Source organism: Choloepus didactylus, chromosome 7 (assembly GCF_015220235.1).
Source record: "Choloepus didactylus isolate mChoDid1 chromosome 7, mChoDid1.pri, whole genome shotgun sequence".
Taxonomy (NCBI): domain Eukaryota; kingdom Metazoa; phylum Chordata; class Mammalia; order Pilosa; family Megalonychidae; genus Choloepus; species Choloepus didactylus.
In genome coordinates this window covers 110,401,132-110,415,252 of record NC_051313.1, presented here as the reverse complement: position 1 = coordinate 110,415,252, position 14,121 = coordinate 110,401,132, and the positions used below count along the sequence as shown (strand labels likewise).

The 14,121-nt window shown below is 39.0% G+C and overlaps 1 protein-coding gene across 5 annotated transcripts in view; it reads left to right on the top strand.

The window, feature by feature from the left end:
• Nucleotides 1-14,121, top strand: part of LOC119539263 (adenylate cyclase type 10-like) — a 52,752-nt gene that overhangs the window by 31,491 nt on the left and 7,140 nt on the right. For 3 of the 5 annotated variants that reach the window (XR_005217817.1, XM_037842644.1, XM_037842645.1), the window contains exons 13-23: nucleotides 555-708; nucleotides 880-1,069; nucleotides 2,177-2,284; nucleotides 3,512-3,783; nucleotides 4,289-4,422; nucleotides 5,002-5,130; nucleotides 7,474-7,743; nucleotides 9,040-9,375; nucleotides 11,512-11,575; nucleotides 12,795-13,014; nucleotides 13,383-13,508. Coding sequence is in view for 4 of the 5 variants with exons in the window: in XM_037842644.1 (XP_037698572.1) it covers nucleotides 555-708; nucleotides 880-1,069; nucleotides 2,177-2,284; nucleotides 3,512-3,783; nucleotides 4,289-4,422; nucleotides 5,002-5,130; nucleotides 7,474-7,743; nucleotides 9,040-9,375; nucleotides 11,512-11,575; nucleotides 12,795-13,014; nucleotides 13,383-13,508 (2,003 nt within the window). In the remaining variant the exon portion in view is untranslated. The remainder of the gene's footprint in view (nucleotides 1-554; nucleotides 709-879; nucleotides 1,070-2,176; nucleotides 2,285-3,511; nucleotides 3,784-4,288; nucleotides 4,423-5,001; nucleotides 5,131-7,473; nucleotides 7,744-9,039; nucleotides 9,376-11,511; nucleotides 11,576-12,794; nucleotides 13,015-13,382; nucleotides 13,509-14,121) is intronic. The other 2 variants (XM_037842642.1, XM_037842643.1) reach the window with 2 other exon arrangements.

The window sequence follows — 14,121 nt, the reverse complement described above, 5'->3', positions numbered from 1 at the left end:
TCAGCTTCGCTGGCTTTTTTCTATTTCTCCTCTCTGCCTTTTATCCTCAAATAAGAGGATTAAGACCCACCCTGTGGCACTCCTCAACTGAAGTAACCTAATCAAAAAGTGCTACCCACAATAGGTTTACACCCACAGGAATGGATTAAAAGAACATGATCTTCTCTGGGGTACATACAGCTTCAGACCATCACACCATTATCATGACATTATCTTTACATGAAGGGGGCAGACTTTGAAGACTAAATGGTTATTTTGGAGATTTTTAAAAAGAACTGAGAAGGTATAGAGACCCCTGTGTCTACATGGTACCTAATTGTTCTGAAGGCTATTATTACTTAGGCTCTGGAGCAAACCCTCAAAATCAGTGAACATTTCTGTCTAGTACAGAGTTGATTTTTGCAAAGAGATGTGAAGCCTCATCAAAGAATGGGGTTCTCCCAAGCATTCTGGGGGGTAGGGGGTAAAATGCTATCCTGAGACTTAGCTTTGCAAATTGAATAGAGTGTCTACTAAAAATGCCCAAGAGTATTAGGTGCTCCCTGTCTCTACAGACCGGGAGAAAGAACTGGAAGCTTTCCGAATGGCACAGGAGAGATGTTTGCACCAGAAGAAGGGACAAGTGATTCTGTATGAAGGTGGAAAAGGCTATGGAAAAAGCCAGCTATTAGCCAAAATAAACTCCCTGGCCCAGAAAGAAGGGCACAGGTAAAGACTCCTCCTGCATTCTCTGACTTAGTCAGAACCCACTTCTCTTGGGGCTTCTTTCCCTTTGGGTGGGGGCTCTTACATCATTAGATTCAGCATCCTTGGGCTTAGAGAGTAAATGTCTTCTCTTTGGGTCAGGGGACCCCCAGTGACCATAGTGACATTCACCAGGGTGTTGCCAATGAAGCTGCAGGAAGCAGATTCCAAGCAGCGCTTTTATGCCATCCAGACCCTCATGGCCATCTTCTTTGAGATTGATATGTGCCCATCCTATTGCCGACAAGAGTGCCTACACAGACAACTCCATGGGATGGTGGAAGAACCTCTTCATTGCCTTTTTAATGACCTCTTCTTTGTGAAGGTAATGAAGGAAGTGGCTTCCTGAATTGGGTTACTGGTGTTATTTTTGTGGCTGTTTGGACCCAGGATTCTGTTTTCTAATCTAATCATGACTAGATACTTAGGCTATATAGAGCTTTTTTTTTTTTTTTTTTTTTAATTTTGCCCATTTTATGTTCTTTTTTTTCTATTCTAAGGCAAATGTCTAATGAGGTAAAAGAACACGAGTTGGAGGTCTGGGAAAAGCAACAAACATTTATCAGACTCACACTATATGTTGCATTTTGCATGTATTATTTCGTTTAATCTTCATTGCTATTCTGAGAAATAGATTTAAAACCCAGAGATGTTTCGTGTGTGTGTGTGTGTGTGTGTGTGCGCACGCACGTGTGTGGCCTAAGAACACATAGTAATGGCAGGATTGAGATTTGAAATCCCTTGGACTCCAAAACCCAGACTTTCTCCTTTTTGAGGAGAGTGGATCCTAGGACTGATTATTCTGACACTTGCTAATTGTACATTCTGGAGCAAACACTTAGCTTTTCCAAGCCTTAATTTTTTCACCTGTGAAATGGTAGTGACAGTACTTTATATGGTTTTTGCATGAATTTTAAAGGAGACATTGTATGAGAGATTCCATTGTAAATTTTGAAGTGCTATAAAGGTTACCCTGACCAATAGAGCATCCTCAGCAATTATATCCATGTGTTCTTGAGTCAATTACAATTTTTTATTCTTTAACACACTACCCTGGTTTCCCTAGCCACAGAGTATGTCTGAGTCATCTCTATCTAACAAGTCGCATATACAGATTCATCCCGATATACTCAGCACAATTAGGGTACTGGAGCTGCCCAAAGTGACATTGTTAAGTCTCATCTGTCATTTTAGTATTTAATAACAACCCTTCAAAGGTTTTCCAGAGTCTAGTATGGAAAGGAGATAACTCGTTATAACCGTCAGTCAACTTTCATCCTTACCCACTAAACTGTATATTGATGTTAGATTGGCATTTGTAATTCTGTGCCCAATTCTGCAAAAACCCTTTCTTAGTCAAAATAGAACAGTATTCTGTTCATTTTAGAGAGTTTGCATGTTTTCATTAGATTGCCATTTTAAATACTAATAGATGAATAATGTTCCTGGTCAGTTTCCCTTATCCTTCAAAGTTTCACACATGGATGACCTGGCCAGACAAAAGAAGATTAAAGCTTGTTTTATTCAAGTGCTTCAGGAGGTGGGTACTTTTGCTACATTTCGTTATAACTCTTAGTATGTGGAGAAGGTTTATGCTTATTTTAATCTGCCACATCACACCTTGACTTTGATATTCCTTTGCCTGCCCATTTATTGACATTTTCATTGTCCATAGCTACTGTAAACTTCAAATTTGTCCTACAGCACAGTATACAAGAAAGGTCTTTGCTCTTTCCTACTCCTGTTTATTAACAAAAGTTTAGTCACTTAATCTAAAACAGTGATTTCCAAATGCAAGTGATAACCATTTACCTACTATTTATTAAAAATACAGATATTCAGGCTCTATCTCAGGATTACTAAATCAAAAACCTGTATGAGTAGAAACTGATGCAGCCATTCTGAAAAGCATTCTAGAAATAATTAGTCAAATTTTAATAACATGCACCCTCTAGAACCAGCAATTCCACTCCTGGTTTTATATCCAGGAGTGTGTTCATTATGGTGTTTGTTCATAGAGGCCAGGGAGTTATGGGCATGAAAATGTTGATGGGCTTGAAAATATTGATGGACACAACGGAGTATAATGCAGGAAGTAGAAGTCAGGAAATAGATGAAAACATGGCAACACGGAAGAATCTTAAAGACATTTCCTGAATTAAAAAAATAGAGAAAAATAATATTAAATACATGCTAACACAGTAGCATTACATAAAAACAATTTACTTAACAATACACATTTTATAAGAACTCAACATAAACAAAAGGTTACAGGTTAAACATATTAGAATGGTTACCTGCAGCAGTGAGGACTAGAATGGGAGTAAGGAACATGGATAAAAGTGAATACATTTTTGAAGTCTACATGAGTGGGGTCTGGCAATGTGTATTTTTACCAAGCACTCTTTGTTTGGAAATTGCTGGTCAAAAGTATTATGAAGTCCCAGACAGGACAAACACTTTGCCAAAATGAAATATTTGAAAGATTCAAGTTTGGTTTGGAAAATATTTTAATGCTTACTCCATATTCCAGTTAGATTTTTTCTTGTCTAAATATCTTAATACACTTCTTCAGTAATTAGGCATACAGGATATATTTTATATTTATAAAGCAAAATATTACCTGGACTCAGGATACATTTTACTGAGAGAACCATTTTGTGTTGACATTTTATTTAAATGGTTGGTGGGAAATTCATGGTGGATTTGAAAATCAGGTGACTTCATTTCTAATCAGAAGTTGTTGTTTCTTTGCTGTTATTTCCAGGCAGTGAGGGAAACACCACTGATTTTCCTCATTGATGAGGCCCAGTATATGGATGCAGCTTCCTGGGAATTTTTGGGAACGTTGCTCTCCAGGGTGCCCATCAGCATGGTGATGACATTGACCCCTACCTTCACCCTGAGTGGCTGGGCCCAGCACTTCCTGAAGAGTTCTCAGGCTGTCATTGTGCCCATTTCAAAGTTGACAGCGCCCTCACTGTTGAGAATGGCATGTTGGGAACTGGGGGTGGTGAGCATCCCCCAAGAGTTGCAGATGTGAGTGGCTAGGACTACCTGGGCACTTCATTAAGGGAGGAGCCAGTGCCATAATATAAGTGAGAAGGCTTAGGTCTCACTTTGCAGAGTTGGGGGAGAGAATGGCATTAGTAACCATGATGAGGCCCAGGATTAGATTTAAGGGCAGATAGTCTCCTAGTAAACCAGGTTTTTGCAGTACAGTTAGGATTTGAATGGCTTGCTTACCGTGTGAATTACATGTGGTTGGGCCAGCTCCTGCCAGGCCCCTTAGCAAGGGAATATTAGTTCCTTTTAACATCAGTAGAAGCAAAACACTTGAGAAAGAAAAGTTATGGCACAAATGTATTTCAAAGACAAATAGAAATTATTTTTTTTAATTCTGTGCCACTACTTCCCTCTGTTAATTCATGTCATCAAGAGCTGACTTTAACAAAAGTAGAAAGATTTGTCAGTATGAAGTACCCTTATTCTTGGCTCCCTTCAAGTGGGCCTTTTTAGTCAGCAATCCCCTACTTCTCTGCAGCTACCTTCTCCACAGGTGCTTTGGAAACCCCTTTTACTGTGAGGTCCTATGCCAGGACCTTCTCTCTGGAGACATACTGCTCTTTCATGACCTTCAAGAAGAAGAGGAGAACAGCAAGTGGGAAAACCTCTCAGGTTAGCACAGCTTCCCAGGTCTAGCTGCTGGAATTTAGTCTCCATCATGGTATCACCTGGCCCTTATGAGGCATGTGCCTATCCCCTGCTAACAATTGTAGGCCAGATTAAGCCTTCCCAGCTAAGGGCACTATCCACATATTGTGCTACTAGGTGAAAACAGTTCCTCAGATAACTTAATTCAGTTAATCGATAGTAGTTCCTTTTTGAAAAGCCCGGGGGTGGGGAAGGGGAAATAGAATTTAAAAACATGAGCGCCCAAAATAGAGAATTGCATATTATAGATGAGGCAGCTGACTTGAGGGTTTCGGTGGGAGGTGAGAGAACAGAGGAGGATGAGAGAGGAAGAAAGGGTAGAAATATGTGTAAAACCAAAAAAAGTTGTCCTAGAGTTGTGATACAATAGAAGCAAGGGCTATTGTAAGGTGGGCAGAAATCATAAGCAACTGTAAGACACCAAATAGTGGTTAGTTTATAAGAGAAAATTAGAGAACAGGCAGGATGGATGGGGTAAACCACTTTAAACACACACTCCCTAAGCATGGTGTTTTCCTCAGCCATAGTCTTCTTTCCCTACAGCCAATGCCATGAAATCCACAATGTTTAGTATTTCTCCTGCCACTTCTGAAGAAAACCAGGAACTTTTTGTCTGCACAGTCAAGGATGATGTAAACTTGGATACAGTGCTTCTCCCACCATTGTTAAAAGGCAAGTTCCTTGAGGACCTCAAGTGAACCAATTACAGGTGCTATTGCAATTAGTAATTTGGTGGGTGATTGAGTATAAGTCTTTCATTATAGTTCTGACTTAATTTCTTTTTCTTTAAAACAACTACAACAACAACAAAAAAAAAACCTGCCTTCCAGAAATAAGTTCTGGCATTGCCCAAAGAGCCCTTGAATAGTTGTAATGCTACTTGAGTCCATTTGTTCTCTTTGGGGTTGACTGATGACCTGGAAAAACTTCCCAGCTATCTAATAAAAATTAGGTCCTGAGTTTCCCTTTGTGCATATTACTGTGCTGGAAGAAACAGTTAGCAAGGAAGATAATATTGCTGAGAGTTAAAGAAATTCATAGTGCTAATGAAGAGAGTGTTATGTACGTACTGGAGGTTCAGTAAATAAGAGTGCAAAGTAAGTTTATTATGTTGATAGGATAATGAGTAAAGAAGCCATCAGAACTGAGTAAGCATAATTGGAGAGGGGAGTTCTTAGAGGAGATGAGTTTTTGTTTCTTTGTTTCATGTTCTAGTCGTATGTTTGGTGAAGTTACTGTATTAAGCCCATTTGAGGGATATAATGACGAACAAGCATACCTTCAAGTGAAGTATGGTCTTGTTGAGAATGTGAGACATGCTCATGAAACAGCAGTGCAGAATACCATGGTAATTAAGAGTCCAGGCTCTGGAGTCAGAGAAACTGAGGTACCATTGGCTCTTCCACCACTGGCTGTGGAACTTTGGATAAATTTGCTAACTTATCTAACCCTTAGTCTTCTTGTAGGTCAAATGTGGCTAATAATAGCCCCAACCTCATGGGGTTGGTTGAGGATTAAATGAAATAAATCAGGGCACATAATAAATATTCAATGAATGTTATCCATTAAAAGCTGTTACATGCTCACTTTGGAGGTTTTAGGTCCACCTAGACAGTTAACACTCACAGGACTGCAATAGGCCACACTTGGCATTGGCTTTACTTAGAAACAGACAGCTCAGGAAACAGCCTGCTCACAGGACAGCAGCAGGTGGATTTCTTCAGTGGCAGTTCTCGCAGCAGTTTGTGCAGCAGTCCAGTAGCTATTCTCTGTCTCCTCAAGTAATAGCTCAGGTATGGGGGAATGAAACCATAATGGATGGATGCTTAGAAGCCCCATGTCGTAAATAGGAACCAGTGATATCTCATATAACAGCCCATAAGCATAGCTTTCAGGCCCTGCAAGTGAAATGACCAGAATTATTACACCCAAGGAAGCCCAAAGCTATGGTTTATAACCAGGTATTTATAGTTCATTCACAGTTTTTCAGTCCAAATTCAGTTTCCCAGTTGGCCCATTTTTAGTGTAAACAATGTTATCTGATAACACGGCTGACATTCCAGGAAATAGAGATACAAACTTAACCACAAGGTCAACATTATCCATAGGGAAGGGAAAAAAAGTTTGTTAAGTCATAAGCTAAAATGGATACCTCAATCAAAGCCTCTGTCTAAATAAATAAAAGTCCAAAGCTAGATTGTGAAAGGCCATTAAGTTATAAAAATGTTTGAGAGAAACTGACATATTTTATTATATATATGTATGTATATATAATTCTGCCACTAGTTAGTATATTATTGGCTAAGAATGAGGGAAAATACCAAAATAGGGTATTGTGGTGATTCAGGTAAAAATGACTACATGTACTAAATCTGTTTAGGAGAAAACATGTTCAAGAGGTATTGATAAGGAAAATGGGTGGGTGCCCTTGATTGTGAGGAAAAGGAAAATGTTTAGAATTATTCTAAGGATTCAGGCTTGGTGACTTACTAGTTCAATACCAATTTCTTTAATGTCTGGGTCAAAATACAAAGAGATTACTAAAATGCATGGATGTTAATTAAGGTCTTTACAGAGATTTGGGACAAGGAACCTGGCCTATAAGTTTAGTTGAAAAGAAGAAGAAGAGGATCTGGGTACTGATATGTCAAGAAAATGGGAAGGATTGTTAGTGTAGCTGAGTAATTCAGAGCACAGCTTTGAGTCTACCAACAAAAGATTTTTGTGACTATGGAGAGAGAAGTTTCAGTGGTAGAAACCTAATTGTTGTTAGTTAAAGAGTGAATGGGAAATGATGACATGGAGATAGAGGTTTGGCTGAGTTGGGGAAGGGAGGATTAAGGCAAGGCAAGTGCTAGGGGTGGACAAAAAGCAAACCTTTTTTTTTTTTTTTTCTCTTTTAAAGGATGGACAGATCATCAACACAACGAATTGTAGGTTTGTAGAAAGAAGGCTTGTTTATTGCTGATTTTATTGGTTTTTGTTTTTGTTTTGTTTTGTTTTTTGTTTTTTAAGAAATAGCAGTAAACCAATTGGATCAGTTGAGCCCAGAGGAACAGTTGCTGGTCAAATGTGCTGCAGTCATTGGTCACTCCTTCCACATAGATCTGCTGCAGCACCTTCTACCAGGTTGGGATAAAAATAAGCTACTTCAGGTGCTGAGGGCTCTTGTGGATATTCATGTGCTCTGCTGGTTCAACACGAGTCAAGAGCTTCCTGCTGAGCCGGTATTAGAGCCTTCCTCTATTGAGATCATTGAACAAACCAAAGAGAAGAAAAAATCAGGTAAGAAAGGGCTGCTCCCTTGTTCTCAGGCCTGAACAGAGAGCCCCAGATGGAGTGTCAATATCATAAATCAAGAGACACCATTAATATCACATATCAAAGGTCTCTGTCTCTTAAAGTTTATGGCTAAGAAACAGGAATAGAATGATCTTTTTTTTTAATAACTGAAGCTATGTACATTGATTTTTTTTGTTTTTTTAATGCAATTTTTATTGAGATGTATTTACACACCATGTAATCCATCCAGAGTATACAATCAGTGGCTCATAGTATCATCATATAGTTGTACATTCATCACCACAATCAATTTTAGGACATTTCATTACTCCAAAATTAAGAAAAAATGAAAATAAAAAAGAATACCCAAAACATCCCATACGCCTTATTCTCCCCTATTATTTAGTTATTTTATTTGTCTTTATTTTATTACTCATCTGCCCATACACTGGATAAAGAGAGTGTCAGTCACAAGATTTTCACAATCGCACAGTTACATGATAAAAGCTGTATAGTTACACAATTATCATCAAGAATCAAGTCTACTGGATTACAGTTCAACAGATTCAGGTATTTCCTTCTAGCTGGAATGATCATTTTTATTCATGAATGAGCTGTGGTTATAGTGAACACACATTCTCTCTTTTTCAGGATTGTCTTAATTTCAGGAATTCTGTCCCCTTGTTAACCCATGTGTCAGTACTGTGTTTTGGTTTTTGGTTCAGAAAATATTACCATAATCCTTTACTGGTTTCGAGGTGCAAATGATGAGAATATAGGATAAACTGTTCACACTTTTAGAAATTCACAAGATAAACACATGGTATTGAAATAGACAAAGCAGGATATGAATTAGATAGCATGCAATTTCATATTCTTCATATGAATGAATAAAATTGAGGCATGGACTGCTCAAAATGCATATAATCCACAAATAATTTCCCTTTGAATTTGAGATATTTGGACCCTATATTTGAACAGGGCATTTTTGCTGATTTACTATTTATAATAATTTGAAGTAAAAAAAAATAAGCCCAATTTAGGAGAGGAGCAATTAAGAAATCTATCCAGTGTACTTCTGTACCTCAGATCATCTCTTCCCATTGTACTTTATACTAGATATGGTCAATATCACTCTCATTGGTGCAAAATTCTTTATACAGAGAAGGCAGTTATACCAACCAAGAGTTGTAAATAAAACTTTCTTATAAATTAGCAACCATGAGCTTGGGAATTTCCCTCATAGTGGCATACAAGGACTTGAAGGGAGACTCTCACTTAGGTTTTCCTGAATTTCAGATGCAGGCTTATCGTCTCCTCTCAGGCTACAAGGGGAACTATCCCCCCTTCAGACTGAGATGCTGGAATTTGGAGTGCCTCTACTACGGGAAGCTGCTTGGGAGCTGTGGCCAAAGGAACAACAGATAGCCCTGCACCTTGAATGTGCCTGTTTTCTCCAAGATTTGGCTTGCCGCTGTGGGAGCTGCCATGGAGGGGACTTTGTCCCCTTCCACCGTTTTGCCGTCTGTTCTACTAAGAGATCCAGTGAAACTTCCCAATTCTGCAGTTACACAGATACTGGCTCGGTGCTAACACGAGTGATCACAGACAAATTGCAGTTGCCATCTTCCCAAGGTAAACCCAGAAGTCAGAGAACATGTGAGCAGCACTTCTCTTTATTCATTTACTTGGAGCTCTTCATCAAAAAGTTGAAATCAGATTAAGGGAGAAAAGTAGGTAGAAAAAACCATTTACCCATGAAGTATTAGAGATAAGAAAAATGTTACCTCAGAGTTAAAAGGAACCGTTGAGATCACACTTCTTTCAGTTAACAACCTTGGGCAAGTTACTTAACCTTAATTATTTTGGGAAAATGATAATGCCAACTTCACAGAATTGTGAGAATTAAATGAGTTCAATGTATATAACATGTTGTCAAGGGTACCAGGCACAATGTAAGTGCTCCATACATTGTTGTTGTTGTTTTTCTTGTTTTTGTTCAGCTTAGTACACATATTTTGAGCCCTTATGAGTATCAGATGGCTATGCTAGATGTTAGGAATACAAATGAATATGCCTCAGTCCCTGCCCTCCTGAAGCTATCAGGTTTTTTTGGACTATGTAGACATATGAGAATTCCAATATAGCATGGTAAAAGCAATGAAAACTGCCTACGTTAGGGGTGCCCAAAGCAGGAATCCTTAACCCAGCCTGAGGAATGAGTCAGAGGGGACTCTACCTGAAGGGAGATAATACCAGAACAGGGTCTTGAGGAATAAGTAGAAGTTAGTTGTTTAAAAAAGGTTGGATTAGTGCATAGATGTTCCCCATGGCCTTTTACTCTTCTACTGAATCCCAGGTGAGAGTCATCCATCTTTGTTATAACATTTTCTGTTAGCCTACCTTACAGGACAGCCCACTTCATTGTTTCCAGCTATTAGGAAATTTCTCCTTTCATCAAGGTGAAATCTATCTCCTTGCAATTTCACCCATTTTTCATCACTGTGCCCTCTTCATATTTGAAGACAACTGTCAAGAGCCAACAAAATCTTCTCTTTCTCTACACTTTGATAGAAGAGAAGTTGGGGTTGGGCATGGAGGCCATGGTGGATGGTTGGTGATGAAACACTAAAATGAGGGTTTTGATCTGTGATCCTAATATGTCTTCTAGCTATAACTAGACTATGAAGATAGAGCAGTGACTGAAGCAGTTAGACATTAGCCAGTAAACTCTTTGGGCATCTGTATTTTTTGTACTTTAAGAGAGGAAAAGGGGAAATAGCAAGGAATGTCCTGGACTGGTATTGTGAATTAATTGCTATATCATTTATATTTCCCATATGGCTCTTCATTTTTGAGGGGTCAGTGACTGTTTTAGATTAGACAGCCTAGTCATTCAACATGAGAAAGGCTCAAGACCTTCAACACAATTGAACCCTGAGGAGGCGTCCCAGACAGCTGTGTTGACCCGGCATTGCACGGCTCCAGAGGGTGCTATTCACAGAGGCTATGATGGTGCCCCTTGGAGTTGCGCACTACAGCGGTGCTGCCAAAACCCTAATATCCTCAGCTATGCTCACTGTTATATGACATCATTACCATCCGAGAGCCAGTCTTTTTACTTAACACAAATCCTGTAATAGTTTTTTTAGATTCTTTATCAATCCCATCACCCATACTTCTGAACTCTAATTGATAAAATCTCAATGTCATTCCCAGTCTTTGCTCTTTGCACTGTAAGAAGGTAGCTGCAGAACAGCCAAATCTGGAGGATAAAGGCTATTTAAGGCCACCTAGGCAAAGGTAATAACCTCTGTTGGTCACTGATTCTAGTACACTGTGGCATCTTGTGCTCTCATGATTGCCTTCATTAGCTCTGAGGCTCTGTTGTTCTCTGGTCTGGCCATGGATTTCCGCTATTGAAAGTAACCATCAAACCAGGGTAGATAAATTCTTTATTCATTTCTTCTTTCATTTGCGGACATGGAGTTGCCTCCTGTGAATGAGGAGCTGGTTTGGGGGGGGGGGGGGGGTTGTGGATGAGGATAGTTGCTCTCTGAATCACAAATAGTTGCCATTAAGGAATCTCCATCTAATTTTGCTTTGTAGGTGGATATTAAACCCACTTAACATTTTTTTAATGGGGAGACAGTTAGGTCATGAGCTGAGCTGCAGAGAAAAGGTAGTTGGGAATTTAAAATGTCCTCAATTAATCAAACAGGGATAATTAAAGTTAATACAGGGATAATTATCATTATTTTCTCCCTACAGATAGTTATCAGTTCCAGACAAAGCCATCCAGAAGTCAGGAAGACTTTTCAAGTGATCACTTCAGGTAGCTGGAGATGCTGAGGGTGGACATGGAGGAGACCAGAAAGTGAGAGAAGGATGACCGTTAAACAGGGAGACACACACCTTATTCTTAGACCAGGAGGAGTATCTTACCAGCTAGGAGTGATTTTTGTACTCAGCCAAAAATCCAAGCTAACAGTGAAGATTTGGAAAGTCAATTCTCAATTCTCTATAGGGAAATTTTTTCTTACTGGTTAAGAAAAACTTTGTTTAATAGCTTTCAAATGCATTGTATACATAGCAGATTTTTTTTTCAGCTATAAATCTGCCTTCTCGATTATTTTTGACCCCAGGTGATATTAAATGAATTTACATTCCCTAATCTTGTACCTCCTGGCTTTTTAATGCCTATTACTTCAATTTTAAATGTCCCTACCTTGAGTTCACCATCAACTCTGTATATAGTTTCCTTATCCCACTTATCTAACCTGATTTCCTACAGTTTTCAAACAAAATTCTGTTTAACTTGAACCACTTCCACACTAACCTGTGTATCTTTGTTCACTCAACTCTCCCTTCCTAAAATTGTGAGTGACCCCCACAACCTTCAGTTTATCAGAATGTTCCCCATCCTTCACGGCCCTCCTCAATGTCCACTTTTTTAGATCATCCTGCTTCAGAGATCCTACCTCTTTTTGAACTCGGGGTACCTGTGGAAAGTGCACTGGATTTGTAGTCAGAAGAGGGGAGGTCTAGTTTTGGTTCTACTTCTCAGTAGCTGTGAGACCATATGTTACTCAATCTCTCTGAGCCTCAGTTTCCTCATATGTAGAAGGAAGGTAATAATTACAGGGTAGTGGGATCAGATAAAATAATCAGGTGATTGTGTATGAATTTATATTCCGATGTGCTATTACAAAATTCAAATATGCTAATACAGAATATTTTATTAATTATTGTCATATAATTATGTTCTTTTTTTAATTACATGGTTAATTTACTCTTCAGGTGCGGTGTTTCCCCATTTAGATTGTGAGCTACTTGATTTGGCTTAGGTTTCTTAAACTCTCTAATAGAACTTCGCAGTTTATAGATATGGTCCCTGACTGTCAAAAACTTATGGCGGGGAGGGGGGGGCAGGTGGAAGAGAAGATTAGACATGGAATTAATGAATTATGCAGCAGAGTTTCCTGCAAAAAGTGACTTTAAGACCTGATAATACCCTGACGAAAGTGACAGTTCTTCATCTTCTCTCCACAAAGAACAGAGGCAGAGTTCCTAGATCAAGTGAATAAGATGCTAGCCCAGACCAGCCCTGAGAAAGACATGTTGACCACGAAGCCCTGTCACTGTGAGGAAATCCTGAAGTTAGTGCTCTCACCCCTCACCCAGCACTGCTTGGTCATTGGAGAAACCACTTGTGCATTTTATTACCTGCTAGAAGCTGCCGCTGCCTCTCTGGATCTGTCAGATAATTACATGGTGAGCAAGCTCCACTCTCAGCTTTTAGCCAAGCCATTTTACTTTAGGAATTTGATTTCTTACTATCAAAGAATCTTGAGTGAAAAGTGGAGGAAAGTGGGAGAGAGAGGGTCCTTGGAAGGGATTTAAGAGAAAATATGAAACGGGAACGTGGTTGCAAAGAGCATCAGCCACTTTCAGTGCTGCCTCTGATTCCAGCCCCAGTAGTCCTGCTCCCTGTTCCTAACTTCAAATTCAGTCTTGGTTCAAATTCTAACCTTGACCATCATCCAAGTCTTACTCCAGCCCTCACCCTAGTTTAATTCCCAGCATCATCCTAATCCTAAACCAATTTCTTCCTCCCCACCTCCTCTCTGTCTTTTTTGGAGGCCTTCTTTTACTTGAGGAAAGCAAGCAGTCTCCTGGGACAACCCTCAGCATTTTCGTTTTTGAAAAAGCACAAGGTGAAGATCTGTCAGTTTGAAGAGGCCACTTTCTGCAGTCTTCGGTCTGAGGTGAGGGTGGGAGGTGACCTTGAAGCTTGGTTATTTTTCCCTTAAGGTCACCTTATTATTTCTTTTAAAAATCTCTTCACTATTTTTTGTGTGTGATTATAAATTTGAAAAAAGGTTATACAAATTCAAAACAGAAATATATAATATAGAAAGTGAAAGAAACCCCGTACCATCCCACCATAGTTAATGATTTGTGCATTTTGCACCAACTGTATACACACAGTCACTTTATTATTGTTTTTCATTGTGTTTAATAAATTCATATTCTGTATCCTCTTCTGCAGTTGGCTTTCATTGTCAGTGGTACAGATTGAACTTACTTGCATATTGCTGTCCATCCTGGTCCATCACATAGTTACAGCTGCAAGTACTCTGTTGTATGGATATCATAGTTTATTTAACCATTCCCCGCTTCTTATGCATTTAGGTTGTATCTAATTTGTAAACATTGCTACAGGGAACATTCTTATAAATATATCTTTCTTCCCTGGTGAGAGTGTTTCTATATGAGAAATTTCCAGAGGTAGAAATGCTAAGGCAAAAGAGATGAACAATTTTACATTTAATAAATATATTCCCAAATTGCTCACCAAAAATATTATCTTGATTTGAG